General features: G+C 37.8%; 2 protein-coding genes across 8 annotated transcripts in view; one reads left to right on the forward strand and one right to left on the reverse strand.

Annotated features, from left to right (window-relative positions):
- PEX1 (peroxisomal biogenesis factor 1) lies at window positions 1-25,269 on the reverse strand. 3 transcript variants are annotated; one of them, XM_053987337.1, is made up of 24 exons: window positions 25,047-25,269; window positions 23,359-23,502; window positions 21,430-21,513; window positions 21,073-21,187; window positions 20,211-20,983; window positions 18,713-18,832; window positions 16,500-16,623; window positions 16,133-16,242; window positions 14,815-14,915; window positions 13,881-14,013; window positions 13,127-13,223; window positions 11,870-12,040; window positions 10,457-10,611; window positions 9,022-9,211; window positions 8,647-8,813; window positions 7,733-7,867; window positions 7,085-7,149; window positions 6,130-6,272; window positions 5,949-6,052; window positions 4,939-5,115; window positions 3,151-3,381; window positions 1,477-1,668; window positions 1,003-1,133; window positions 1-287 (listed from the first exon to the last, which is right to left on the reverse strand). In XM_053987337.1, exons 1-24 carry the CDS (start codon window positions 25,164-25,166, stop codon window positions 203-205), a joined length of 3,867 nt encoding a protein of 1,288 aa, XP_053843312.1. In that variant the 5' UTR covers window positions 25,167-25,269; the 3' UTR covers window positions 1-202. The 3 variants fall into 3 exon arrangements, with proteins under 3 accessions (XP_053843312.1, XP_053843231.1, XP_053843386.1); XM_053987256.1 differs by having other exon boundaries at window positions 8,647-8,816; XM_053987411.1 differs by lacking the exons at window positions 1-287; window positions 1,003-1,133; window positions 1,477-1,668 and adding an exon at window positions 2,887-3,022 and having other exon boundaries at window positions 8,647-8,816.
- Window positions 24,867-26,963, forward strand: part of RBM48 (RNA binding motif protein 48) — a 6,517-nt gene continuing 4,420 nt past the window's right edge. Inside the window, exon 1 of one of the 5 annotated variants that reach the window (XM_053987680.1) lies at window positions 24,867-25,085. In XM_053987680.1, the coding sequence (XP_053843655.1) occupies window positions 24,984-25,085 (102 nt within the window). In that variant the 5' untranslated portion in view covers window positions 24,867-24,983. The other 4 variants (XM_053987523.1, XM_053987596.1, XM_053987821.1 and 1 more) reach the window with 4 other exon arrangements.

Raw genomic sequence — 26,963 nt, forward strand, 5'->3', positions numbered from 1 at the left:
TTCTCTCAAAAAATTTAATATCAATCTAAAGGAGGACAATTTTTGTCAAAATAAAATGTGACATAATTTTACAGCATATTAGTTTAAAAGAAACTTATCTCCAACTGCTGCATTAATAAATCTATATGAATATAAATAATCTGATTTAATCACATCTGTCATTTCAAGTTACAGTTTAGCAATTAGAAGCAAATACAAATTACTAAGCTAGAGTAATTTTTTGTCCTGGTCTGAATGTTGCACCAGTCTGTACTTTCCTCTTCTTGGGATTCTGAAAATTATCATACCTGGAAACAAAAAAAAAGAGACATTAGCAAATTCTTATGGAATTTGTGGTTTTTGTGTCTGCCTCTTCAGAGGCATATTAATGCACCACAGAACTCCAGATGTTTAAGCAAATGTTTATGCAAATGAAAAGTACCCATCTCCTCAGACCTAGGGACCTGGAGGAGTTATCACCCACACACCTAATTCAGAGAGCTCTCTGCCTTGCTTCCTTTGTTTTTTTTTCCCAGCTTTTTGGTCTCCATGTCCAAGGAGACACATTCTCCTTTTCAGTATGTTTACACTTCTACGGATTATTGCCTTTCCCAAACACAGCAGCTACAAAGATCATTACAGAGGGCCAAACTCCAGCCATTTGAAAATACAAGGAGGTACTACTAAGTGGAAGCAGTAAAGACCTAGAACTTAAAGAGCCTCTTTGTACTGTTATAGCTCTTAACATAATATCAGGGGGTCCTGGTCTGTTATTTCTAGGTCCTACATGAATAAGACAATTCACTGGTAAAATAGTTTTCCTTTCCCACTACGTAACTTAGTATTTCTTAAAAAACTGTCAAATCTATCACCTATCTGCTGCCAGTCCCCACATTTATTTAAAACTATTGTGTTTCTGATGTATAAGGAATGTGGTAAGACCACATCTCCACTGAATTCAAAATTACAAAAAAAAAAAAAAACAAAAAAACAAAAAAAAAACCAAAAAAAAAAAACCCTTACAGTTCAGTAAAATGCTTCCAGTCGTCCGGACTAATGGATGGTCTCATACCCTGAAGAGCAGTCATCAGATGAGACTGGGTAATAGTTATAGTGGTCTTGGGAAGCACTGACTGATTAAGGGTGCTGTCCTCCTTGAAAAGAGAGCCATGAACAGACAATGAAAAATTTCTACAGAAACACAGTGCCATCATCATTAACCATGGAACCTCCCCATTACATGTACAGACAAATGTATTTAAAAAACAGTCACAACTTTCCCCCCTCCATATTAATATATAACAGAAATAACTGCTGAATTACATGAATGCTAACATCTGCCTAATTTTCCTCAAATTAAGTATCACTTATCTTTGCTACTTTTGTTACACAGTATTTAATATTATTGCAGAAATTATTTACTGAAATACCAGAAGTGTGGAAAAACTGCAACAGAGAAGTGTTAAGACTAAATAACAATTTTAAAAAGTGACATACTCCATTCTTGCTTCTGGCCTTGTTAGCACTGATTTCTGCCCTCAGGTGCTCTGCTTGCTGCTCCTGGTTCTCCAAGGAGCCTTCTTGAGAAGCTGTTCTAAGCATTGCAGGTTGTGAGGATGCAACATCTCTCTGAGTGATGCTGGTGAAGTCGTAAGTTATGGAGTTTGGACCAGACAAACACAAAGAGCTCTAAATTCATCACAAGAAGAAATACATTATCTCATTATGGATCCAAAGGAGTAATTCATTATTAGGAATTAGCCTACAATTCAATATAAGCTTGCCTCCACTGGCAAAAAGTACTTTCTCTTTAAAATATGTTACATATGTAATTTTTTGAACAGAAAGATTTAAGTTAATATGCCAAAATATTTGGGCAAAAGGCCAAATTTGAAAATGAAGTGTTTCATGCCTGGAAAATATGTAACTATTTTTGTAATGGCCCATCTGAAAAAGAATAAAAGTCTGTTAAGTCCATTGCTTTAATTACTTAGGAAAATCATTGGTTCTGAAATCTGGACGAGTTTATGTAGTTAGCTTTGGAATTTAAATATTCATCACCTCCAAATATTCATCCCTCCAAATTGATAAGTAAGCACCTTTGCAATTCCACAACTTCAAGAGATCAAAGTCCTTGTAGAATCCTTGCTGAAGAATTTTCACAATCAGAGGAAAACTAACTCTTTAAAGTTACATTAATCGAGTATTATCACCCATAATGCAAGATAAAATATACTAAAGCACCTTAGCAGTCAGTAGTTACTTCTCTAATCTCAAAGTAAGTTATTTTTGGCTTTAAGAATCAATGCAAGACAATTTTGAAAACAAGAGTCTAAGAACTTTGATTACTACTTGTAGTAGTTCTACAGTTCTACAACAGATTGAAATTAATTTTGAAAATGAGTTTCCCACAGATCACAAACTCTGAAATTGTGTGCTCACTATAAGAAGCTCGGAGGCAGCATACCCTGTTTTGCTGACCTGCCAGTCAAGAGAGATAAGTGTGATCACTGTGCAGGTGCTGGGCAGCCAACCTGCACATTATTCCTACCTGCAACTGGCCAGAGAACATGCTGCTTTACGTGCAACACAATGCAACATCAGGAATTCTGCTTAATGACAATTTTAGAAGTTAAGGTTTAGTTCTCTTCTTTGTCACAATTCCATGGTCTGATTATTCTATTAATGCACATTTTATTGGGAACTGAAGAAGGTTCATTGATTCTTGAGACTGCAACTTAATTTTTGAAAGCTGGGTTGTCACTCTTTAGTAATAAAACTAAGTTAAAGAAAAAACAACAAACAAACCAACCACCAAAAAGTCAAGAATTGTTTTAGTGTTTGGAAGAACTTTGGAAAGGAACAAGCCATTTGACCAGAGAGTAAAATCTATTACGAATGCAATTTGCTTAATTATAGGGTATTAAGCAGTATTTTGTGATTTTGACTTTAAACTCCTGCAAGGTTGCAGAGAAGTCCATATTGTATTTTCTCAGATCACGTTCTTCTATCCCCTTCCTCATTGTGGACTACTAAGTATAATCTGAAGACAGTCTGAAGGTCAAAGCAGACGTAAATGTATTTATAAACTGAACCAGGCAAATGGTATTTTTTTTCTGCTTCTCAACTAATAATATTTAGAAAATTCAAAACATTAAGTGAGTAATTTACCAGTTCTGAAGGAGTTCCATTCCCCAGCTCTGATTCGTAAGAGCTTCCAAAATAAAGACGATACATGTTGGACCTTGGATCTTCAGGAAGCAAGTCAGACATATCTAAAGAAATAAGAGAGTGCTCTAGCCCTGCTTCTCCATCTGTTGCTGAATCATCTGAGCCACTGCTGTGGTTTAGAAAAACCATGGAAGAGAGACTGAAGTCACTATCAGAACTAGATCCAAAATCCTGTAACAAAAACCAGAACATTACAAGAGTTAACTCATAACAAACTACAATTGGAAATACATGAAAAGATTTGATATACAGTGTAAATGAGAGTATCAATTTACATTTGACTCTAGTAGTAATCTGTCTTTCTCTAGGAGTATATTTCTAAATATTTTGCTAAGAAAATCTAATACCTTTAAGAACTTTCTGTCTTCATGCTAGAAAAATAGTTTCAGGAGGTAATTTTGAGGTTTTATTTTTTCCAGTGCCTCACACTCTCAGTAACAGGAAGCATTGGGAAACTTCATGTATGTGTTGTTGTAGAACTGTACCACTTCTGTCTCAACTTTACCCACCAAGTAAATTAGTATCTTGTGTAAAATGCTCTAGGAGGCTGAAGTGAGTCTACTTTTATAGTGCCTAACTGCTGTACTCATTTTTAGTCTACAGCCAACACACTTTAGATGCTGATGTGAAAATCAGAATTGCTGCTTTAAACTAGTGTCTGCAAACCTCTCTGATGGTCTCTATCAGTCAAAAATTTCTGAGTGCACTCTACCAAGCAAATGGATATTATTTGTAAATTATACATGTACCACTGAAGTTCTAATATCTTCCTCCTGCACATCAGTAGACTGCCTTGCACTTTCTCTGGGGTGTGTGCACACCACTCTGGACACCACTGCTTGAGACAACAATCTCTTTCTATGATGGATAATTATGAGGTATCAACTACTTACTGATGCTACAAGTGAAGGGAGTGCTAGGGAAGACATGCTGGAGATCCCTCTCAATACTAAGAGTCACATCCTCAGAGCCCAATTCCTTGGTAACAGCTAGGGCAAAAAGAATTCAAGAGGGTCTCCTTCATTTTGCACCCCTGACCCAACCCTTCCCTTTGGCCACCGAGTAGTGGAAGCCATGCCTGCTCCTTTCCAGCTAGAACCAGAGGACAGGCATTAAAAACGTGAAGAGGTGGCTGAACAGAGGCTAAAAGAGGAAGGATCTGCCAGTGAGTCACATGAGAGGCACAAACCAAGGGTGGAATCCTGTACTTTGGAAGTGCAAATACTAGCTGGTACCTGGAAGATGAGGTAGAGCCAGCTGTTTCAGGTATTGCCATCCTCTTGCCACTTCTCTCCTGACCTCAGTCAAACCCAATCTGCTGGAACAACTCCCCAAAACCCACCAATTTCTCGTTTCCTCCATCATCCAAAATGTGCCATCTCAAAACTGAATTTGCTATCTGCTCCTAAAAAATTCAGTGTGGGATCCCTCCTGTCAATCTGTTAATTGTTCCTCACAACAATGATGAACACATTTGGACTTACATATATCTATTTAACTATAAATACCTATAATTAAATGAGAACAACCTTGTGTTTAAGAAATATTTAAACCAATTAATTACATGATTCTTGTATTTTTCTGAAAACATTTTAAAATGTTAATCATCTGTACAAAAATATACGGAAATATAATTTTGCTAAAAAACCACATTGATACAATTAATTCTTTCAAACATATCCACATAAAATAAACAGGAGAGACTTCTTTTATATTAGTTTTATTTACCTGTGTTAAACCTAAATTTAAAATAGTATGGATTGCCTCTAATTGGGCATTGTATAATAAAGCTTTTAAATCAGCCCCTGTGAACTGTTCTGTTTTTGCTGCCACATCCTGAAAGTCCACATCATTTGCCAAGGACAGGGAATGACTGAGAGCTTTTAAGATTTCATAGCGTGAATTCTGAAAAAAAGGGAAAAAAATGTCAGTAAAGCAACCTGTTCTTTTCCTTGTACTGATTGACACTGCTCTAATACTAGAAAGGTATTACCCTAACCAGATTTAGTATACAGAGAATATATTTCTCTAATATATTGAGTCAGTATCTGGGATTTTATATATGAAATACATAAAAATATGAAGGTGAGCTCTGCTCCTCATATGTCCTTTTATAAAGAACAGTATGATGAAAGTGAAATGCTTTTGTTTATCTGAATGATCTTACTCTAAACTAGAACTTTAAAATAGAAAAAAAAAAAAAAAAAAAAAAAAAAAAAAAAAGAAGAATGCACAGAATCATCATATGTGTTTCAGAATGAAATGATGTGCTGGTAATTATTCAATGTATGAAGTAATCTGAAAAGAAGTAATACTAATGTTTTCTCATAAAATGGGGTGTCAGGGACACACACTGTACAGCCTCGAAGGACTGGCTATGGTTTAAGCAAATGTCAAATCCACTGGATTCATACTTCAAAGAAAGGTGATGAACATTATACACGCTACACTGCATCCAGTTTCTTTCTGCAAATTAGTTCCCTGTTTTTTAAATCATCTAGATCCACAGGATATGACTTGATCCAGAAGAATGTGGTAAACAGCCTTTTCTTTCCCCAGTTTTATGTGAACACACTGACATTAAAATCAGTGAATTTATCCTATTGTATAACTGGAGCTGGGAAATCAAGTCCACTTTTTCCAAGTTTGAAATGCTACTACATATAAAGAAAAGGAGAATAAAACCCATTAGTCTGATTTTTTCCTTGCCTCTCGTGTGAAATTATTTGTCTCCTCACCTGATCAGGAGGTGGACAGTACAGGCATTTATCCAGTCGACCTGGCCTTAACAAAGCAGGGTCAATCAAATCCGGGCGACTGGTAGCAGCTAGCACATAAACTCCTTAGGAAAGTGCAGAAAAATGCCATTAACATCTGCTAAACTTCTGCATAAAAAGGAGCACACAGGTTAATTGGTACCTTGCAGGCCTTCCACACCATCTAACTGAGTCAATAGCTGGTTAACCACTCGGTCAGTGACTCCCGTGTTGTCGTGGCCTCGGCGAGGAGCAATAGAATCAAACTCATCAAAGAACACAATACAAGGCTTAGCTGCCTGAGCTCTAAAAGGGAAAAAAATGAGCAATGCTTATTTTTCTGTTTAAGTTTCATTCACAGGTAGAATTGCTTAGAAATATTGAAGGTAAATGTTTTTTGCTTCAGAGAACAGTTGTATTTAATGATAGAATAGAAAATCTGCTTTCTGTAGAATTTAGGAGGTTCTGAAAATTGGGCTGCAATAGAATCACTATTCATTTTTATGACATACTTAGCACTCACTTTATCATTTCTAAGTGCTCAACTGTCATATTAATACACATGAAAGCTCTAAAACTCAATCACTGCAGATGAGTTCTTGGCTTACAGACAGCTAACAGAAATACTGCCTACATGATAAGTTGAGAAGCAAAGGCTCTGTAGGATATGTTGGCATTAGGGAGCACTGAGGGCCAGTAAGAGCAGATTTGTAAAAAAGAACTACTGGCATTGAGGACTTCAATACCAAGTTTAATATGACCCTAGCTACTGAGTGTGCATTACTACTTGGAGTATAGTCATGTGTCTTCTGGAACCATCTGAAAGGAATTCAGCATGTGTTTTCCAAGATAGTTCTATGATGTGAACCAACACACTGTAGCTGGAGAGAACTGGGAATTCAGCTTCAAAAGCACATTCCTCATTGGAGCCAAAATGGGCAGTTCTTTAACAATGATGGCCAGGTTGAACCCGCCAAGATACACCCACCTGGTTCAGCACAACTGATTATTTCACATGCTTTTGTGATCTGATACCATATCTCTCCTCAGACAACAAAATTATTTATTTGTGTTTCAACCAGTGAAATTTATTTATCAAAAATCTTTACAAAACAAACCTGTTAAATATATCTCGAACTGCTTGTTCACTTGCTCCAATGTACTTGCTGAGCAGCTCTGGTCCCTAAAAAGATATAATAAGAAAACAACACTCATGACATGTTTCTTAGTTTTAATGTGTAATTCAATACCAGCATATATTTTGTGTACTAGACTGAATTTTCTTGCAAGCAAGACAATCTTATCTCTGAACAGAAGAGCCAAGGGGTCTAGATAAACCAGAAGAATTTTTCAAGCATTTCAACTTGCTTAAAAGTAATAATTTCCATTTTTGTACCACAACAGAACATGTGTTACATTATCTCAAGGCAAAGTTTTACACTGTATTTTAAAAATGTTTAAAATATATTGCTCAATTTCACTGTCCAGTGGAATCAAAATCTGGGGTCTTTTTACAAAAAAAAAGAGAAACTAAGAACACTTAATTACATTTTATAATTCTGACTAATGAATAAATATACAAAAAAATCTCAGTAATAAAACTGTGAAGTTCCAGGAATCAGATATCCAGAGGGATATCCAGAAACTCACTTAAATGTTAGTTTCTTACCGTAGTATTTTGCCCTCACAAGCACATAGTTTCTGGTATTATGTAAAGTTATTTCACTCAGTTAATAAAATGAATCAACAGTTTAAACTGTTGCTACCTTGATGCTGATGAAATTCATTCCACTCTCTCTTGCAATAACGCCTGCCAAGAGTGTCTTTCCTGTTCCAGGCGCTCCGTACAGCAGAACTCCTGATCTCTGTCGAATGGGCAGGTTGGCAAATAATTCTGGATACTGGAAAAGAGTTTCAATGTGATATATTCTAAAATAAGCAAGTATGCTGTAATGTACTGTAACATCACTGACTAGTGATGTCTAAACAGAATGCATCTGATTTATTACATGCCCAGTATTTCCCAACAGCTTATCTGGACTGCTTTTAGTTAACCTGGGGCTGAACTAGGTTCCTAGGTTTAACAGGTACCTAAAATACAAACAAGTGGGATTTTCTACCAAGAGGAAACAGGCCAGAATAGGGATAAACTAGAGCTTTATATTCTCCATACCAGTAGTTCTAAATTCCTAATTTAATCACTGAATGATATGATCATATATACCGTTCAGTCATTTCTCTGAAGAATCGATGCTCAATGGCTCATCTCAACATTCAAGTTTTAAGCAAGGCAGAAAGGCCAAATTAAAATAAGGTGAAATTAACGGATTGGCATTCATCTGAAAGAAAATACTCCTCTAGCAAAAGCACTGCAGAAAACAGCTGGAAATGTTGTCTTTACAGAGCCTAATCACAAGCCCTGCAGGCGAGTATGGCAATACTCCAATATTGTAGAGCAACATTTGCTCTGTAGTAAAGCTCAGCCATTGGCTTTTGTATTTGGAAGAGAGAAGGGGAATGAGGAAGTGTTTCCCAGTAGCTGAAGAGAGTTGAAGATTGGAAAGCTACAAAATCATGCCTGTCATCTTTCTATCCAACTCTTTCCAAACCTTAAAAAATAGTTCTTCCCTACTAAAATTATGTACAAAATTCAAGTAACTAATTTAAAGGAACTTAGTACCTTTGCAGGTAACATGATGGTATCCCTGAGCATTTGCTTCACATCTTTCAAGCCACCAATCCTGTCCCAGCCAAGGTCTTTAGGTTTATGAAGGTTGACATTTCTCAGAGCTAATGGAGTAAAATCTTTTAGAGCTTTTTGGAAATCCACAGTTGACAGGTTCAAATCTGCTTTAAAAGAAAAAAAAAAAAGAAAAAATATCCTGAAAAAACCCCAAACAAACAGACTGCCAGTAACAAACTCCTTACAGTATGTAACAATTAAAGAAAATTTAACCATAAAATATAAAACCTGGGGGTTTCTTTCTGTATCATTTCACCAGTTCTGGATAACACAAGTAAGACTATGAATTAAGAGATTTTGTTGTCAACATACCACCATTATCTGATGCATTCTGGTTAGAAGCACAGGTATGAATGGCACGATCCACCAGCATAGTAAAATCTCTAGCAACAAAACCTTCTGTTTCCTTTGCAATACACTGGAGGTCAAGATCAGAGAAGTCCTTCGGATCAGAATTCAATTTCTTCTTTATTATGGAATACAGCACTTCATATCTTTGCTTCTGAAAAACAGAATTGTGCAGCAAATGTGTATTGAGTTTACTATTTATATGGAGTTCAGGAATTCGAAGACTAAATAGGTATGACTTACTAAAATTTCCAAAATTTCCTTAAATATTTGTGTAACACCAACCCTTTAAATAACAAAACCTAAGCAATATAAACAAATGCTAGTGCTTCAGGTGCACTTCAATAAATTCACCTATTTTGTAATTTTAAATATTCACCTCACCAGAGCTACTTTAAATTCAACATTAATAATGAAACATGCCTCCCTCCCCAGATTCTACTGTTTTACATCCATTTTTTCTGTTTCACAGGAAAAAGAACACATTGCATTTTGTCAGCATGAACAAAGAATATGTTTGAGATGCAATATATTGTGCTAGATAAAAACACTTCAAATAATTTGGTATCTTTTGAGATCTTGACTTTTCCAGCGACTCAACCTTAATTTGAGTATTAGTATTAAAAACAATAAAAGCAGAGTTGCAGGAAGTGGGAGAAAGTTAAACTGCATCTAACACAGCATCCCCTCCTCAGTAGCTTTTAATAGCTGGCCTGTGACTGAAGACACACAGACAGGAACAACTAATGTTAAATACAAATCAATCATTAGGGGACAAGGGTTTCAAAGTATCTGCTTTCTCCTTCATCAAAGTTAATACTGTTCATTCTTCTCTTTATCCATTTTTTTTCAAACTGGACTATGTTCAAAAGTAGAGAAATAGTATTAATATGGAAACAAACATAAAACTGTCCCATAAAATTAACATTTAGTTTTAATAATATTTTAATATGCATGTTCTAGGGACATACTTATTTCACTGAGCTGTGAAAAAAATACACATTTAACTTAATTTCTCTAACTTGATGACTTACATGTTTTATAAAGCTGCTGCTTCAGCATCCCCTTAGAGGTAACAAGGAGACATGCATATCTCACCTGTGTTAGACAACCTGACTCATTTCATGTTGAACTGAAACATCCTCTGAATACAACCTTCTCTTACCACTGCAGAGTGGGGTCAACTGTGAGTTTTCACTGGATTACTCTTTCTTTACTTCACTTAATAATGACAGATATAAGTTCTGAGGTACTTAAGTATCATGAAAGAACTTCTAACATTTCCAGATTTTTTTTCTCATCTTCAGGTGTAACCTACTATTTTTGCAGCTGCTCCAGCATCATATTTGAGGCTGCTGGGAAGGCAAACAACATTTTAAACATTTTTATTTTAATTTACCTGATCTGGAGATTGGATACATTTGAAGCACTGAAATACATGAGTTCCTTGTGCTGAAACCAGGGAAGGATGAAGGGAATGTTCAGACTGACTTGTGGCAATTAATGCAATCAAACTCCCCATGGAAATAACTTCTTTCATCAGATCTTTCAAAACTAAACACAGAAGATATTGCTCCATGAATTGCAAAAGAACAAAAATAACATTTACCTGGAGAGCAGCATTAGTGCACACAAAATATAACAGCTTTGTAACATATTATTTTTTATTCCCATGTTTACAGTTGTTTTTTTTAAGCAACAAAAAAAAAAAAAAGGTATAGCGAGTCTCTCTAGGACAGCACATTCCATTAAGAAAATGCCATCAGAAGCACTTTTTAAAAGCTGATTTTGTAATGTCACCAATGGCACCTACTTTTGTGTGCTATTACTCCCTCCATGCAAAGAAAAAAGAAAAAGTTGTAGGAAAAAAACCCAGATCTTAAGCCTAGAAAATAAGCACTCCAGGAGAAAGGTAATACATATAAGTAAAAAAAAATTAAGGATGCAAGGTAGATCATCAAGGAAAAAAATCTTTAAAACTCTAAAGCTCTGTTGTATGCATTATACCTTTAAGTAAAAGTAATAAGAAAACCAAACAATTCTGCATGTAACTTAGTACATTTTTTTGGAAGGAATTATCGTAAGATTTTCTGAATTTCAGAAGTTTTTCAGTAAAGATTATTCTAACTCCCTCAAACTGAGCTAAGAAATGGAAGGCTATGGCTTTATTAATCTTGGTTATTTAGATTTAATTTGCAACTTAGCATTGCCTAGACTTTCAGGAATAAAAGGGAACCACATACAGGATGTCGCACTACAACTGATCTTATTTTTAACAGTTGTGATTTGTTACATTGTGAAACAAAACAGAAGTTCTACAATGTATACTAAGTAGGATGAGAAAGAAGTTGGTACTTATCTAAAGTAAGCTGGTTCTCAACATGACTAAGTATAAAATTGATGCATCACTGTAATTATAAATAATAATTATGGAAACAAAAAATCAATTTATCAGTTAAAGTTTCATCTGCAGTTTGTAATCAGCTGCAACATATTTTGCTGTGTAAGTAATAAAAAAAAGAACAGAGAAGACTCCAGCACTGGCAGTGGTACTGACAACAGGCATTACCAGCAGCAGTGGTGGGTGCACATTGGCAAGGACTACTCCAAGATCCAGAGTGCATTATTTTGATTCAGCAAGAGATCAACAAATGCCTATATACCATAATTTGTGAGTCTCTACCTGAATATTACATGGTCAAGAGGCAATAATGATACAGACAGAATTGTTCAGGTAAGACAGTACAACTCAAGTGGTAAGAAATTCTAAGTTGCATATATTTCTATCCAGACAAAGGTAGAACAGTATTACCATAAACAAGTCTATTGCTTTGAACAGTTTCAGGACTGTTCTCATGCTCTGGTGTAGAAGGTACTCCGACAATGTGATCAAGATCATCCATCAGAAGAATGGATGGTTGTCTCCATGCTGCCTCTAAAAAAGCTTCTTCCACATGTTTCCTTATGTTTACTAATCTTTTTCCTAAAACAAAATACTATTAGAATGACACAAAATATCAGGAAAAAAATCAGTGACTACATCTTGCTCACAATGTTTTATTTTGTCTATTTTGACTTCACATCTATAAATCCAGATACCAAGATTAAACCAGAATCAGTAATCACTACAGAAGAGAGTCAATACCTTAAATCAAAAAAGTACTAGAAGGTTCTACACATTCTAAAGTGAGATTAATCATCTTTTACTAACCACTCTAGAAGCCTACAAGTCTAATTTCCAAGAGAGTTAAAACCAGAGAAATATCAGTAGCATTCCAAAATAGCTACTAAAGAATCCTGCAACTGGAAGACTTTTCCAGAGCAAAGGACCTAGCTCACCATCAATCTATCCCCTTTTCTCTGGTGCAAGGAGCTCCAGCTTAAGTAAAGATTTAAGAAAAAGAACGCAGTGAGGAAATATAAGGGCTCTGTAAGAAAACAGTTGAATTTTCTGCCCTTGTAACAACAAGACTATTTAGAAAAGCCAGTGAAATGCAAAAGCAGAAAAATGCCTCCTTTGTGCTCTTCCGTCTTTGCGCAAAATAATTATTTTGAATTCACAAAGCCTAAGGAGTCATCTCATCATCTCTAACCACGAGTGTTAGATGCCTATTGCCAAAGACAACAGGTTAGTAAATATGCCACCATAAATCAGGTTTCAGTCGGTCCTTTGATCCTTCTTTGGTGCCTGTGTTATCCTTTCACTGAGTACAGGTATTCTTTAACAAATGGTTTGTTAACAAAACATTTGTTTCAGCTAGCACAGCTAAAAAAACACACAGTTCAATTTTTGCAACTTCTTCCTATTTTGTAACAATTAGAAATTAGCATGGCAGGCATGGTTTGAACTGGTGGTGGTATGTGGGGCATAAACTGATAGAAGTGTGAAATAAACTTACAGTAGCTGTATTGTCATCAGACTGTTGAAGATACTAATTGTGGGGCATCAAACATCCTTGCGAAAACAGCAAAAATGCTAGAAAAATTATTCAGACCACATACAGTAACTTCATAACTGTGCCTCTACTGTACAGCAAACATTCAAGATTAAAAGAAACTATCGTCATACCTCTTAAAGCTTTACAATCAATTACTTCTACATGAGCATCCAGCCTAGTGGAAGCTTCTTTGCAGATGGCCTTTGCTAATGTTGACTTTCCACTTCCCTAAAAAAATAAATGTGAGCTAAAGTAAATTGACAGAGCCAATATGTTTCTGTGTTTTTGTCACAGTATACACCAGTCAACAAGCTGGGGAAGCTGTACACACACTGGGTTTATTCCTCAGTAAAAGTATATATCTATTCTGTCTCTGTATCACTTGGTAGAGCCCTAAGTGAAACAAAGAAATTCAGAGTGGATACATCCAGTACAGTGTTCTGATTCCAGAGTTCAGTGTTAGGACATCTGCTAGGTTCAGTGACATATGGTATTAAATGGATCATTGTAAGAAGCAACAGCAAAGTAATAGTATCAAATCCAGTGCCATTTTATGTGAGAACACAAGAGAAAATATATGCTTATTTTCTTTCAGTACTTAAAGGACAAGAGATGCTTATCATAATATAAAGTAGATTAATTACCTATTGAAATTTCATTGGTAGCAATCTTCAAAACATATGTGTGTATGTATACATACAAATATATATACAGAGACGCATATGTGTGTGAGATAATGTTTTACTGAATTATCTCTGTTCAGTTAACTGCTCTTTTTTCAGCTTGTTCTTTATTCTTCGGAATGTGCATAGTATCAAAGAAAACTAATGTCAACCAGTTTGTAACCATGTGCAAGGGTTTGCAGGTGAAAGCAGAAGTGAGTACCTTTCCTCCTGTGAGAAGCACCCCTCCACTTCGCAATCCCACAGCATTAGCAGCCAGCTTTTGAGATAAAGGACGCCCCAGAAGACTGTGGCTTATGTGTTCAAATAAAGATGTTCCTAATTTGTCCACTCCTCTGTAGGGGAAAGGAAACATTAAATGGCCTAGGTAGCATCAGTGCACACTCTGTAGGCAGTAAAAGCTTGCACCATGGGGGAGTTAGAATGCTGACAGACTGTATTCTCAGTTGCCTTTCCCAGCACTAACAGCACACTATCACAACACTCCAAGCCTCTCACGTCTCCTCTGCTCCATCCCTTCACATTTGCTACACAGTACTGCTGTTTTCTCTTGTACTTATGACCACATCACTCTGCATTTCTCTCCTCAGCTGATGATTGTGACAAAACTTTTAGGAACTACAGTTCTTTGAGATGCTTACTATTATATGTAGTTGAACAAGTAAACAGGTGGAAGTTACTGGGGGACATGCATTGGCAGACTGCAACTTCTAAATTTTATTTGAACACCCCAGCTAAAACCACCCCACTGTCCCTTGCTGCTATGAAGTCTGTTCCTACTACTTAGAACAGCGAAAACTGCTGAACATCAGTATTTCTTCTAAAGCTCAGTTCTGAGTTTCCATGCGGAGGCAGCCTCAGTTTTGAGATCTTCCATCCTACTGGCAGACATGCCAAAATTTTCAGTATGTGACTACCTTCAGACACATGAAGTTTTCTATTCACTGCAGTAAGACCATTCAAGGACAAAATTAACCATCTGCATAAAGTCTGAACTTCACACAAGCCAAAAGATGCACAGTTTTGCTTAGATCTGGCATAGTTTCCAAAAGGCTGCATTTCCACCAATGTTATTTTTCTCTAATTCTCATTCCCATTCCCTCCCTCCCATGTTTTTTTCTATGAAAATATCTCACCCTAAATCGCTTAGTTTGTGGTATGGAAGGTTCTGGTCTCTGTCAGGCATAGGTGACTGGTTGTCATCATCAGCTTTTCTACTTAGAGGATGTAAAAGAACCTACAACAAAGGAGAGTTAGGACTTCAACTGAAATATAACTACAGAAGGAGGCTATGGAGTGATCAGCCATTTCTGGACTTGTGCAAAGGAACACTGCATGAATGCTTTGCTGTGCTTGAAAGAAAGGTGCATTGGTGAAATGGAAGAGATACAACTACTTTCAAAATACAATCTAGCATTGACAGTAATTTAATAATGTAAGATTAGATTTTGGGCCAAGTGCTGTTTATAACAGACTGTGCAGCCCACTGTCTCTTCCCCTACCTGTAGCTCTCCCCCTGTCCTTCTGGCAGGAGAGCTCATGAGACAGAACAGTGAAACTGATCAGGAATCTGACTGGGTGAAAAGAAACTTGACAAAACACCTGGCATGAATTTTTCCATCTTGTTCACTAGGGAGCTAGTATGGAAAGCTGGGCAGGCAAACTAGGGTTGCAGAGGTTCACAGGTAAGAACAGGTTAGTAGGAAATGTTGACACAGCTATTAAGAAAGGCATTTTGCTCTTTCATCTTCGTTCCAGTCACCTGAACAATTTCTAGAAGCCTTATACTTTAGTACTAGTAAAAGAAAGCTCATTTTATTATTTTTTTAACAGCAATTCTAAATTTTGCAGGTAAGTTCTATTCTAAACAGCCAAAAAACACCTTTAATTCTCCACTAAAATTCACTGTATGTTTAAAAATGAAGAAAACATTATCGCACTCCTATAACCATAAATCTGAAGTAATGGGCAGTGGATCAACTGGAATTACTAATGGAAGCAGTAATTCTCATATTAAATAGAAATGTTTATTCTCCTGAGAAATGAAATATTGAAAAAACAGAAGGCACACAAAATATATCAGAGAAAAGGCAGGGTGAGTGTGGTAGGTAGCTACCAAGGGACAGAACAACTAAATATAAGGATGGTACATATACAAATAAGTGTAAGGATGTTCAAACTTGGACAGTACTGACTCTCCTCTCTTCTAACTGATTTTTCAGAGAGTTTGATGTGCAAACTCTATGACACTCAGTGACAAGCATGGCATGCCTGGAATTTCAGCAGGTCCTCAAGCTACAAAATGACACAAAGGATGCAGATATAACTGTATGAATAGACTGACATAATTTACTTTAAAAGGGAAACTGAAATATATTACATACAAAATGCAATATATTTTAAACAAGTATAACAATTTAAATTACTTGATACCTGATACTATGTGATATTTACTTGTATATTTGTCTTTTGCAGCAAACTGGGACTTAGTATGAAAATATTCTCAGACTTATTTTCTTCAATATGCACAGGATGCGCTGCACTAAGGACAAACTCCTCCATTCCTGTAAAAACACAATGAACAACTATTAAAACTCCAAATAAATTCAGCTTTTGTTCCTCACTAGATAAGACAGATTAGAATATTGCTACAGTATAATCCAAAATGAAAGACTAAAAAAGGTTAATCATTATTAAGGGGTAACTCAAGTTTACACTTTCAGTGTGAAGAGGTATCAGTTATGTTAAAAGGTGTATATTGAAATTAACTGGCATACTGGCTAAGTAAATTCCATAGTAGACAGGACAGTATTATCCTTGCCTTCTTTAACAGACAGATGTACACAGTCTGGGCTTGTCATTATCCATGGGTGATCATCAGTAGTGGAATCCTGCAGCCAAGAACTGAATGCACACTTAACATCATCTTCGTGTATATCTTTATGCTAAACAGGAAAAAGGAAGAAAGTAAATAAAACAAAACCAGGTGTTCATAAGTAAAAATGTTTTCTTCCGATGCATAGGCATTTGTTTCTCTTATGGCAGCAGAGAGATGGAAAAAGATATAAGAATTTTATTCATTTAGAAAACAGCATTTTGCCAACAAACACCATTTCTATCAACAGCTCTAGGGAAAATATCTGTGCAGCCCCTGCTATGGCCACAGCTGAGTATCAGACCACCTCTAAAATTTTTTTTTTCCCTCAGAACACTGATATGAGGGCAACAAAAAGCTTCTATTTTTGTTTTACTTATCTGCCTTCCCAGATCCAAGGGCACTGCTCAGACCCTGGGTTTGAAGATATGCATTGATATTAACCTGAGACTTATCTCAGGTGCTCACTACACTCCTCTCTTTCTTGTATACCCATTCCCTATAAAAAGAACCCCAGGCTTATCCAGTTCGGGGCATCACCAACAACTTTCAACAGGCAGGCAGAGACCAAACAACTTATCCCATATCACCTAGATAACTGGAATAAGAAAAGAAATTGAGTCCAGATCCCGTATCTCTTGGCTAAGTTCTTAATCACATATGCATAAATCCCATGTAGAAAAGGGGGAATCAATGAAAGTTACTGTAACAATTCTTTCTGCATTTGTCTGTTTTTTTTTTCCAAGAACTAAAAAAACCCTTTAACTGAATTAGAAAGGAAAAGGAGAAATCTGTCTTTAAAATATACAAGAGCACACATAACTATTTCTTTGTTACAATTTTAGCACATTAATGCCAGACTATCACAGAATTTTCTGAGTTGGAAGGGATCCACAAGGATCATAATAATAAACCTTTTATCTCCAATAAAAAAAAATAATGCAGTTCTTCTGTAGGTAAGAAACCAAGTTAAAATATTGGGGATGAAGAACAAACCTGCCTAAGCCTTGCTATGACAGCAAGTGCTGCATTTAAAGCTTTGAGGGGAAGCTAACATGGGAAATAATCAGGCCAGTGTCACACAGGTTATGAAGAAATACATATTTCCAGAGATACATCAGATGGACTGTGAGAACTGGTATTAAGTATGTTCCTACTGTCACAGATGCTCACTCAGAATATGTCTCCCTTACAGGAAAACAGAGGGATTCAATGATGTAACTTAAAAATTAAGTATTAACCACGAGGAAAACAAAAAAGAAAGCAAAAGACTAAGCAGCACACACAAATTATGATACTTTCACTACAATTGCCTGGGCATTGCAGTGTTGGAAAAATTTAGGCATGTCTTCTCCTGGAAGGGTTAAACTGGATGTTTACTCTTTAACTCTATGACTGTTTTTCTTTTGTGTTTCTTTTATAGGCTTAAACCCATACACTTAATATTTGCTAGGTTTGAACCTATATTAACGTACTTCAAATGCAAATCTGATGCAAAACTATTATAGATTATTGTTGCTATTTTGAAAGTGATCTTTTATACTTGAGACCTAACTTAACAAAAAATGTGTATTTTCCTGACAAGTGCCATGTCTCCTTCATGTCAACATCCTTTTTAATAAGAAAGACATCAGAAATTCTCAAAATCTGAGAATAACGGAAAACCCTATAATTTTAAATGTAATATGAGTTGAAAGTGCTACATCCTTTAATAACTTCAGGAAAATAACAAGTTAAAATTCAGAAGGTAAATTTTCTCCATCCTCTGTGATATCTACCAGTTCCTTTAAATAGAAAATTGTTACAATTAGCAGTGTCACTATCTGGAGTTATCCACCAGGAGCAAATTTACCCAAAATTTAATGGCTTGATGTTTACAGTACATGAATCAAAATACAAATACTAGATAAGGTCTGTTTAAGTAGATCATAGCAACCTATTAACTTAAATTTACATAGTCGGAAGAAAAACCAAGAAATTATACCCAAAAAATCCTTTGGAACTATTTCTGTAGACAATTTCCAGATCATCATCTAACAAATTAAGACAAATAAACTCAATGCCCTCCTTCCAGCCCCCCTCTGCCCCCAGTTTGACCAGAGCAACATTATCAGTTTCCCAATACATGAACAAGTATGTGACCAGTAATATCAACTCACTAAGTTCTGTTTGGGTTGCAGTGTAAGAGATACAGGAATTTTAGGAATAGATTCAACTGACTTAATTCGGACTGTTGAATGTATTTCGATATGTAGTTTTTTTCTCAGACCATCTGCAATCTGAAATATTTAAAATAAAAGCAAAAAAAAGAAGCATTAGAAAGTAAATTAGTTAGAACATTGCATATATAATACTACATCAATTTCTTCATCACTAATGGAACCTCAAGAGAATTAAGAAGGAATTTGTAACATTGACAGTGATATCCAAATCTTACTCTTACATGCACACTTCTAGTTACCTTTTATCCTATTTGTGAAAGTGCTCAGTACATCTGACCTTCTACTATCTTAATAAATTCAAAAGCTCAAAAAAGAAGTAGAAGAAATTCTTAGAACATTGCAAGAATGCTCTTAGTATAGGAGAAAAGCAACAATTTAATTTCATTTGCTGATTAAAATTAATTTTACATGGGTAGGTAAATATACATAGACCATTACAGAGACCAAAACTAAGCACACCTGCAGCAGAGAGACAGAAAATGCATTCTCCCTAAATCATACTAGTCAATTTGCCCTTTTAAGGAAACTCCTTTTTAATCTGTGTTACTTTAAAACTTACACAAATCTGAAAACGTCATAAATATTTCTTAACTGTGAGAGACTTTATGATTGCTGGCATTTGGAAAATTGTTACGTCTGTCAGAAGATTTCATGGCAAAGACCACTGCAGGCTCTTGTTCTCATTCTTAACACAGCAATGAGTGAATGGTGAGAATTGTATGATGTCAAAATAGTCAAATGTTGATTTGGAGCACATTTTGGTTTTGTTGATCCTACATGTGCTTCCAGGAAAGAAAGAACATAATCAGGCATTAGTTCTATCAGAACTAGCTGAAACATCAGTATCTCCATACTCAGACTTGTGCCACCTGGCAAAATGGCATATGAAAACTAGAACAGTTTAAATTAAACAAGCTGGTTATTGGATATTAATCTTCAAGATGTATTTTAAAGACTGTATAAAAGGACTCACAAACATTATGCAGCATTAGGATACGCCATCCCATTACTTTACAATTTGATGACCCCCTAGGTCAAGGCACGTTTCAAAGGGTTAACTGATGAAGAGTCTTATAATGCACTATTGAATGTATGTAAATAGGTACTTTCACTTTCTCGTTAATATAATGGCTACCCACAGATTGTGAAGAAAGCATATATTCCCTTCAAAAACACTGAAACATTTTCCTCATTTGGTGTAAATATGCTAAGTGTGCAGAAATCCAGAGTACACTGTACATCTTGAAGAATGACGGTCATATAGTCCAGAATGAGTACAAAGCATAGCTCTAGCAAAAGCATTTGTTTCTAGTAAACTCAAGAGATTAACACAAAGTCTACAGCCCAAAACCACACATTGAGTAGCCAGTTCATTACTATCCAATAGAAAATATTATAAAATAAAAAGCCAAAAACATGGTGTGCTCAAACTGACCCAAACTCTTCCAACATGCAGGGCTCCTCCATCGTGGCCATACTCTATGACACTCTTTAGGTCTTCAAATCCATTCCAAACAATTTGAACAACAGATCCCTCACTGGATGCTTGACCACTATTAGAAACAGAAGGGTTTTTGTCTTGTGTACTAGTCAAATGATTTTGCTTTTCAAGTGGCAGACCTTGTTTTTCTTCTTGATGGCGCTGTCTTGGGGAAAGCAGCTTGTTAATTTTCCCGTAAGATACTACAGGATTTGGATCCAAATCAATATATTCTAAATTCCATGGAAAAACGTGAACAGCATTGTGTTTCAGAAATTCATGAGTGGTGGATACATTCTGTACACTGGGAGGCTGGGACTGACATACTCTAAAAATGGAATCCATGTGAATTAAGTTCAGCAGCTTGTCTTTGAAGGTGATCGTTTCATCGTTATCACACGAAGTCTTTTGTTTCTGCTCAGATGTATTAGAGAAAATATTCCCTATGAAATTCCATATATTTGGGAGAACATTTGAGCCAAACGTCATTTTTGCATCAGTCTTACTCTGTTCAAGGACTCCAGGCTTTAAGTAAGGTTGTTTGGCAAAAGGATCCTTTAATGTTTCTTTTTGTTCCATGTTATTTTTCACAAAATTTTTGAGCAAGATGTCACTTTCTGTGGCAGGTGTGCTGGTGATATTCTCCTCAGGTCCATGTGTTTTGGGACATATCAGAAGCTCTGTGCATGGCTCTAATCTCCCATATGGGGCTGCTGGCACAAGTGTACCTAAGTATGAGCAAAAGATGCCAATGAATGCATCTACCCCTGCAAAGCAGCTTACTGGAGATGCCCCGAGAGCGTTGAGCGCTGCTTACCGATTCTGATGTAAACATGGGTGTGCTGCTCAACCCAGACAGGAAAGATGGCTCTTGGAAACACCACTCGAATCTGGTCAAGAAGATGTCTTTCAAGGGAGGAAGCATGCAGTTCCTGGGGAAATGTGATACCATTATAAATTAAATACTGCATACCTTTTTAACATTTGTTTGAAGAAAAAAAAAGTATGTCTCTTTCTAATACACCATTTGAAATATAAAATACAACTAAACTCGACCACATTTAACATTTTCTTAGAGGCTGAAAGGAATAGGGCATTGTGCAAAAAACTGCTTGAGTCAAAATCTCTGTCATCTGAAAGACAAGAACATGAACAATGGAAGGGGTTTTATTACCAGAATTTCCCAATCATCTGCTGTGAGTGGTTCCACTTCTACTTGCTGACAGGAGGACACATGGGAACAGGGCTCAAGAAAAACCTGGCAAAAGTAACACCAAAATATTTAACTCCTTATTTGTTATATAAAAGCTCCGTCTCTATTTCAACTAGAAAACTGACATCTCCTTCATTATATGTTTTCACTACTTGGAACACACACCTAATGACACTAGGTAATTCATCAGCAGATGAATGATCAATGGATGGGAAATGGATCCTATTAGGCTCGGGGATGTCAATTAAGCAGTGAATATCAAAAGCATCAGGAGTTTACCAGGTGATAATAAATAATCCATTTTTAATACACCTTGATCACATAACCACCTTTCCATTTCTTAATCTATATTTTTAAATCCCCAGGATTTTAGAAAGTTGAAAAATTAATTCACTTGGGCATAAATTTAGAACCAGCTGAAAAATAAGGAAAAAAGTACAATAGAAAAACAAGCCCAGCTCCTTAATTAATGACTTCATAGGAAGCAGCTCCACCTCCACAGAACAGTTTTAATATTCTGTCAATCAGGAGGAATGGTAAAAGCTGTTGTGGCTTAGGTCTTTCAGAATGCATTAAATACAGACTTCAAAAGTCAGTATTTGCCAAAAAAAAAAAAAAAAACAACCAAACAATTTGCAAACAACATCTTGCAATTAATTTTCAAAGAAGCATCACTATTTTTTTTCCTGAGGTAAAACTCTGAGAGAATTACATTAGGTCACCTTTTACAAAAGTAACAATCAGTTTTGAAATCCTCTATGTCCTTAGTTTGAAGCAATAGTTGAGAGGAATATCTTTTCCCCAGCACAGCAAAAAGAAGATCGTATAGCAAACATGTAACTCCTGAATCCAAAATGTCGGTGAAACTAATTAATCATTTATTTATTCAACTCTACAGATGATTATTCCCAACAACACCTGGGTGAGGTTTTCTTAGGTTTCCTTTGTCAATGTTTTCCTGTTGAAGGCTATTAGTTGCTAGAACTAAAATGGGTAGATGCCTGGCTGCTCAACTACTCAACTGGAAATTTCTACAGACAGACACATAATTTCTAGAGAAAATATGTTTAAAAAGTAAACAAAATAAGATAATGCACTGCTCTGAGTCACACTCTTTGATGTCTTCTATGATGTTGAAGAAAATTTTGTATATAAGAAAATAGGCAAATATGAATATACTATACAATGACACTGTGTAAAGCAGTACTTTTTTATTCTTGTTCGTTTAAATGTCTACCTATTAATAGGAAAAAAAATCCTTTTATTTTGAGATTTTAGTGGTCCCCTGTGAGAAAAGTTCATCTGCCTCCCGAGCATCTCTAACTTCTGCTCAATGAGTCATTTATGAGAAGTTTAACAATGTTCAAGAGTAAGAGGTGAATGTACAAGAAGTAGATAGACAGACAAATAGATATATATTCATAAGAGGTGACTATAAATATTCAAAGAGAAAGGGACATATGGTGAAGGGGTGAAAAAAGGGATGAAAATTTAAACCCCAAGTAAGTTATGCAAGAATATGCAGAAAGTCAGTAGCTACTTTAAAACAACAGGAACTCCAAATAAAATATTCCCATTCCAAATTTTTCAATTGCTTAAAAGTATATTTTCTTAAAATTACTGTCACTGAAGATAGTTGTTCCAGCCCTGCAAAGACCTACCCAGAAGCCTATCCTACCATTGTTTAGGCAATTGTTAATGGTTTAATGAGCAAATCTTTTCATGTTCCAGACGTTTCATGATAGTTAACTTTTCTCATGAGCAGATGTAAATGAAGAAACTGTCTAAATACATAAAATAAGGTCACAGCTAACTTATGTAGTATTAGCTTTTCACTTAACTTCCAATATACTCTTTATTTAAATAGAAAACAAAGGTAGCATTTCAAACCTGTTCTCCATCTGTGATGCCAAGTTTCTCTGCCAAATGTCTGTTAATCTCTGCAACATTTTCACCCTGGTGACCTCGATGCCTCGTTTCCATCCAGCTCAAAAATACCGGCTGATGACCACAGGACACTTTCACAGCTTGGCCCTGCGAGTTTCAAAGAAAGAAAATAAACTGATATAAAACCAGCTAAGTGAGATGACTATTACACAACCTAAACCATATTTGATTAGAGAGATCAAAGGAATTAAAGTTATTATCTGGATTTTACACCTTGTTTGCACAACTCAAACAAAGAAGTGAGTGCTGGTTTCAATTCTTAAACAGCTTTCTATTTTTATGGACTATTTTTAAGTAAGAAAATTCATTCTTTTTTTCTTTCTTCTGCATGATGGGGTATCAAAAATATTTTACAGAAATGTGTAACTGCACATTTGCATTTCCCAGATGAGGAAAATAAATCAACGTAGACTTTTGATTTCACAAAAATTATAACATTTACATGGTCTCCAAGAGTGCTTCCGTGACATATTTAGAATAAGCCAAAAATCACATTAACTAGACCACAATGATTTTATCAATCTGTTTCAGAACGGCCCAGGTATTTTGATGTCAAACTGAAGATCTTATCTAATATCATCTTTAATTAGATTCAGCTTTTGATTCCATTTATCCCCTTTTAACATTTTTATTCATGAGATGTATTTAAGACGCTATTTCTATCAAGTTTTCTGAGATTCTGTCTTTTCATTTAGCAGCTCAGGACAAAAGCAGGAGTCCACCTTAACAAACAGTGTACAGAATGACACTACAAGACTTCAAAGCAACTGCACTCCTTTCTCCTCTCTCTTGACAGCAGATCTGTTAAACACTCATAAACTGCAGCTGAAATGAAGCTCACATTTACTACTGCATTCCTTCCAATTCCACCAACTTCCTTCTACTAACCCAAAGGGGAACGAGCAGGTTTTTACACGCCTATGTTGTTTTCCTATTGTGAAATGTCATTTTTGGCCTTGAGAACAGGTTACCCAGGCCGAGGGAGGCCTGCTCGGGCCAGGGGGCTGTCCCAGCACTCCTGATCTTTGCTCGCATCCTTCTCGGCTCATTCCTGCCATTTTCCACCCTGTTCGGCTGGCACTCAGTCCTGCGTTCATGGCACAAGAGGCACACAGTGCCTCTCCTCCCGTTTCCACGTGTGAAATGTTATTTATAGTGTAAGGTACATTCCCTACAGCTGAACCCGCATCTTCAGCGGGGCTCTGCATGACGGGAGTGCCTTTCTATAATAACATATTTTATTTGTGTACACCGAGAATGAGGATTCTGCGTGGATTTGTCACCTCTTCTTCTACCTGAATTAATCATTTACACATTATTCGCTTAATGCTAGCAGGTTACGGGGAAAACTGGTATGAAATGGGGAGTGATGATAGAGATGCAGATGCCCACAGTGCCAGACCACATTGAGGAAGAAAAATTCCCGGGTTTTATTAGGAATGGATGACGATACTGGGCCACGCAGGAGGCGAGGGAAGGAGGGGTTCCCCGATGTCTCCCTGTGAGGGGTCCCGGCTGCGGGGAGGGCTGAGTCGTGAGGGAGGGCTCTGTATAGCCACAGTAACAGGATGCGGGGGCGCGCTCACGTAATCCTCCCTGCGCGCGGGCCCCGAGCGGCACCGCCCCGGTACCTGCTGCAGGCGGAGGAGCGAGGCCAGCGCGGGCGGCAGGTGCAGGAAGCAGTCGCGGGTCCCGCTCAGGACGACGGTGGCGGCGGCGGCGGCTCCACCGGGGTCGCCACAGCCCCACATGGCCGCTGCGACCGGCCGGCCCTGCGCGCCCGCTCCGCCCGGGCACGGGCCCTCCTACCCCGGGCGGGCGCGGGGGGTAATGCTCCCTGCCACCCTCGGGGCAGTGGTACAGCCCACTGCCGGCCAATGCGGGCGCGGCATTTCCTCGCTGCCCGCCTCTGATTGGCTCCTTCGCTGCGGACCGCGGCTCCTCCTCCCCGCCGCACGGGGGGGAGGCAATGGGGGCTGCGCGCCGCGGGGGGCGGTGGGAAGATGGCGGCCGGCAGCAGCGGTGGCCCGGGCGCTCCGTGCCGGCACCACGCGCAGCTGGGAGCCTGCGAGTCGCGCGCCAAGTACCGCGAGGGGTGGCGGCCGCGCGCCGTGAAGGTGCTGGGGAGGGGCGGTGTCGGGCGGAGCCGCTTCGGGTGAGGGGCTGGGGGGCGGCCGGGCCTGCGCTGGAGTCCCGCGGCTCCCCGGAAGGGAGAGAGGGAGGCCCTGGGCCTCGCCTGCTGCGCGGCCGGAGCTTCTCGTTACCGCAGCAGAACTGGGAGTTTTGGGTCTCTCTGTGTGCGCTCAGTGTACAGCGAGCTGTAGCGGCACCTTAAAGGGTTGGCGTGAGAAAGGAAGCGCTAAGGTTGGAGAAGACCTTTAAGATCATGAAGTCCAACCCCCATCTGTTTCCAGCCTCTTGTCAGGAGTTGTAGAGAGCGATGAGGACCCCCCGAACCATCTTTTTTCCAACCTGAGCCCCCCCCCCAGCTCGCTGAGCTGCTCCTCATCAGACCTGTGACGCTTCACCAGCTCCGCTGCCCTTCTCTGGCCCGCTCCACCTCAGTGTCGTGGAGAGAGAGGCCCTGAGCTGAACCCAGGATTCGAGGTGTGGTCTCACCAGTGCTGGAATAATGGCTACTGCGTGCCCACACACATAAGGGACATCTCTTTCACTATTGCCACCTTCTTGTAAAATTTCAAACCCTCCATAATTCATGAAGTCTCAAAGCTATAAAACTATTAAGTTCTTTTATTCCAAGTGTACACAGTGGGGCAGAGGACAGAGAGCCTTGTGCATCCACAGAGCTCTGGCCAGCACAGGCATCCAGCAGATGGATGGGCACTGCAGGAGAAACAGTATGGATGTCCCAAGTGTGGAAAAAACCTTATTGGAATCTTTTATTCCTGGACAAGAAAGAGGTAGAAGGATGAACCTTCCCAAAAAAACCAGTCACATAGTGAAAGCATCAGGTTCCTTCAATCCCTTGTTCCCAAAATAATGTAGGTGGGAGTGTGCTGCTGCTACAAGAAAACTTCTGTGACCTGCCTGCCGAGACTTTTATAGCGGAAGTTTCAGAGTTGATTTCCCAAGCAGTTCCCACTTTGTCCAGAATATGTTTTTTTTTTAAAGAAATATGTATAACTTATGCAGTCTAAACATTTGTGGTTTGGATTTTTGTTTTTTTTTTAACAAACCCAGAATAAATTTCCTTTGATCTCAGGGATGAGCTACCTAGCTGCTCTTGTACATAGTGAGCCATCAAAAAGCTTTGCTTAGAGTCTGTTATGTGACAGTCACAAAGCAGAAGAGAATGGTTGGTTTGGTTTTTAACCTGCTTGGAGAAGACCTTCTTTCTCTCAGCATCCAGATTTTATCTGTGTGTCTTAAAAATGTACGCCGTTGGATCACCATGGGAAGTAGACAGCTCTGCACACACAGGATTTGCCCCAGGGAATTGTGGTAATTGTTTTTTAACTCCCTGTGTGGAAAAAAGCAGTTTTCCTCACTTGCACGACTTCTTTGCCTATGAAGAAGACCTATTTTTC

Source organism: Vidua macroura, chromosome 1, assembly GCF_024509145.1.
Source record: "Vidua macroura isolate BioBank_ID:100142 chromosome 1, ASM2450914v1, whole genome shotgun sequence".
Lineage (NCBI taxonomy): Eukaryota > Metazoa > Chordata > Aves > Passeriformes > Viduidae > Vidua > Vidua macroura.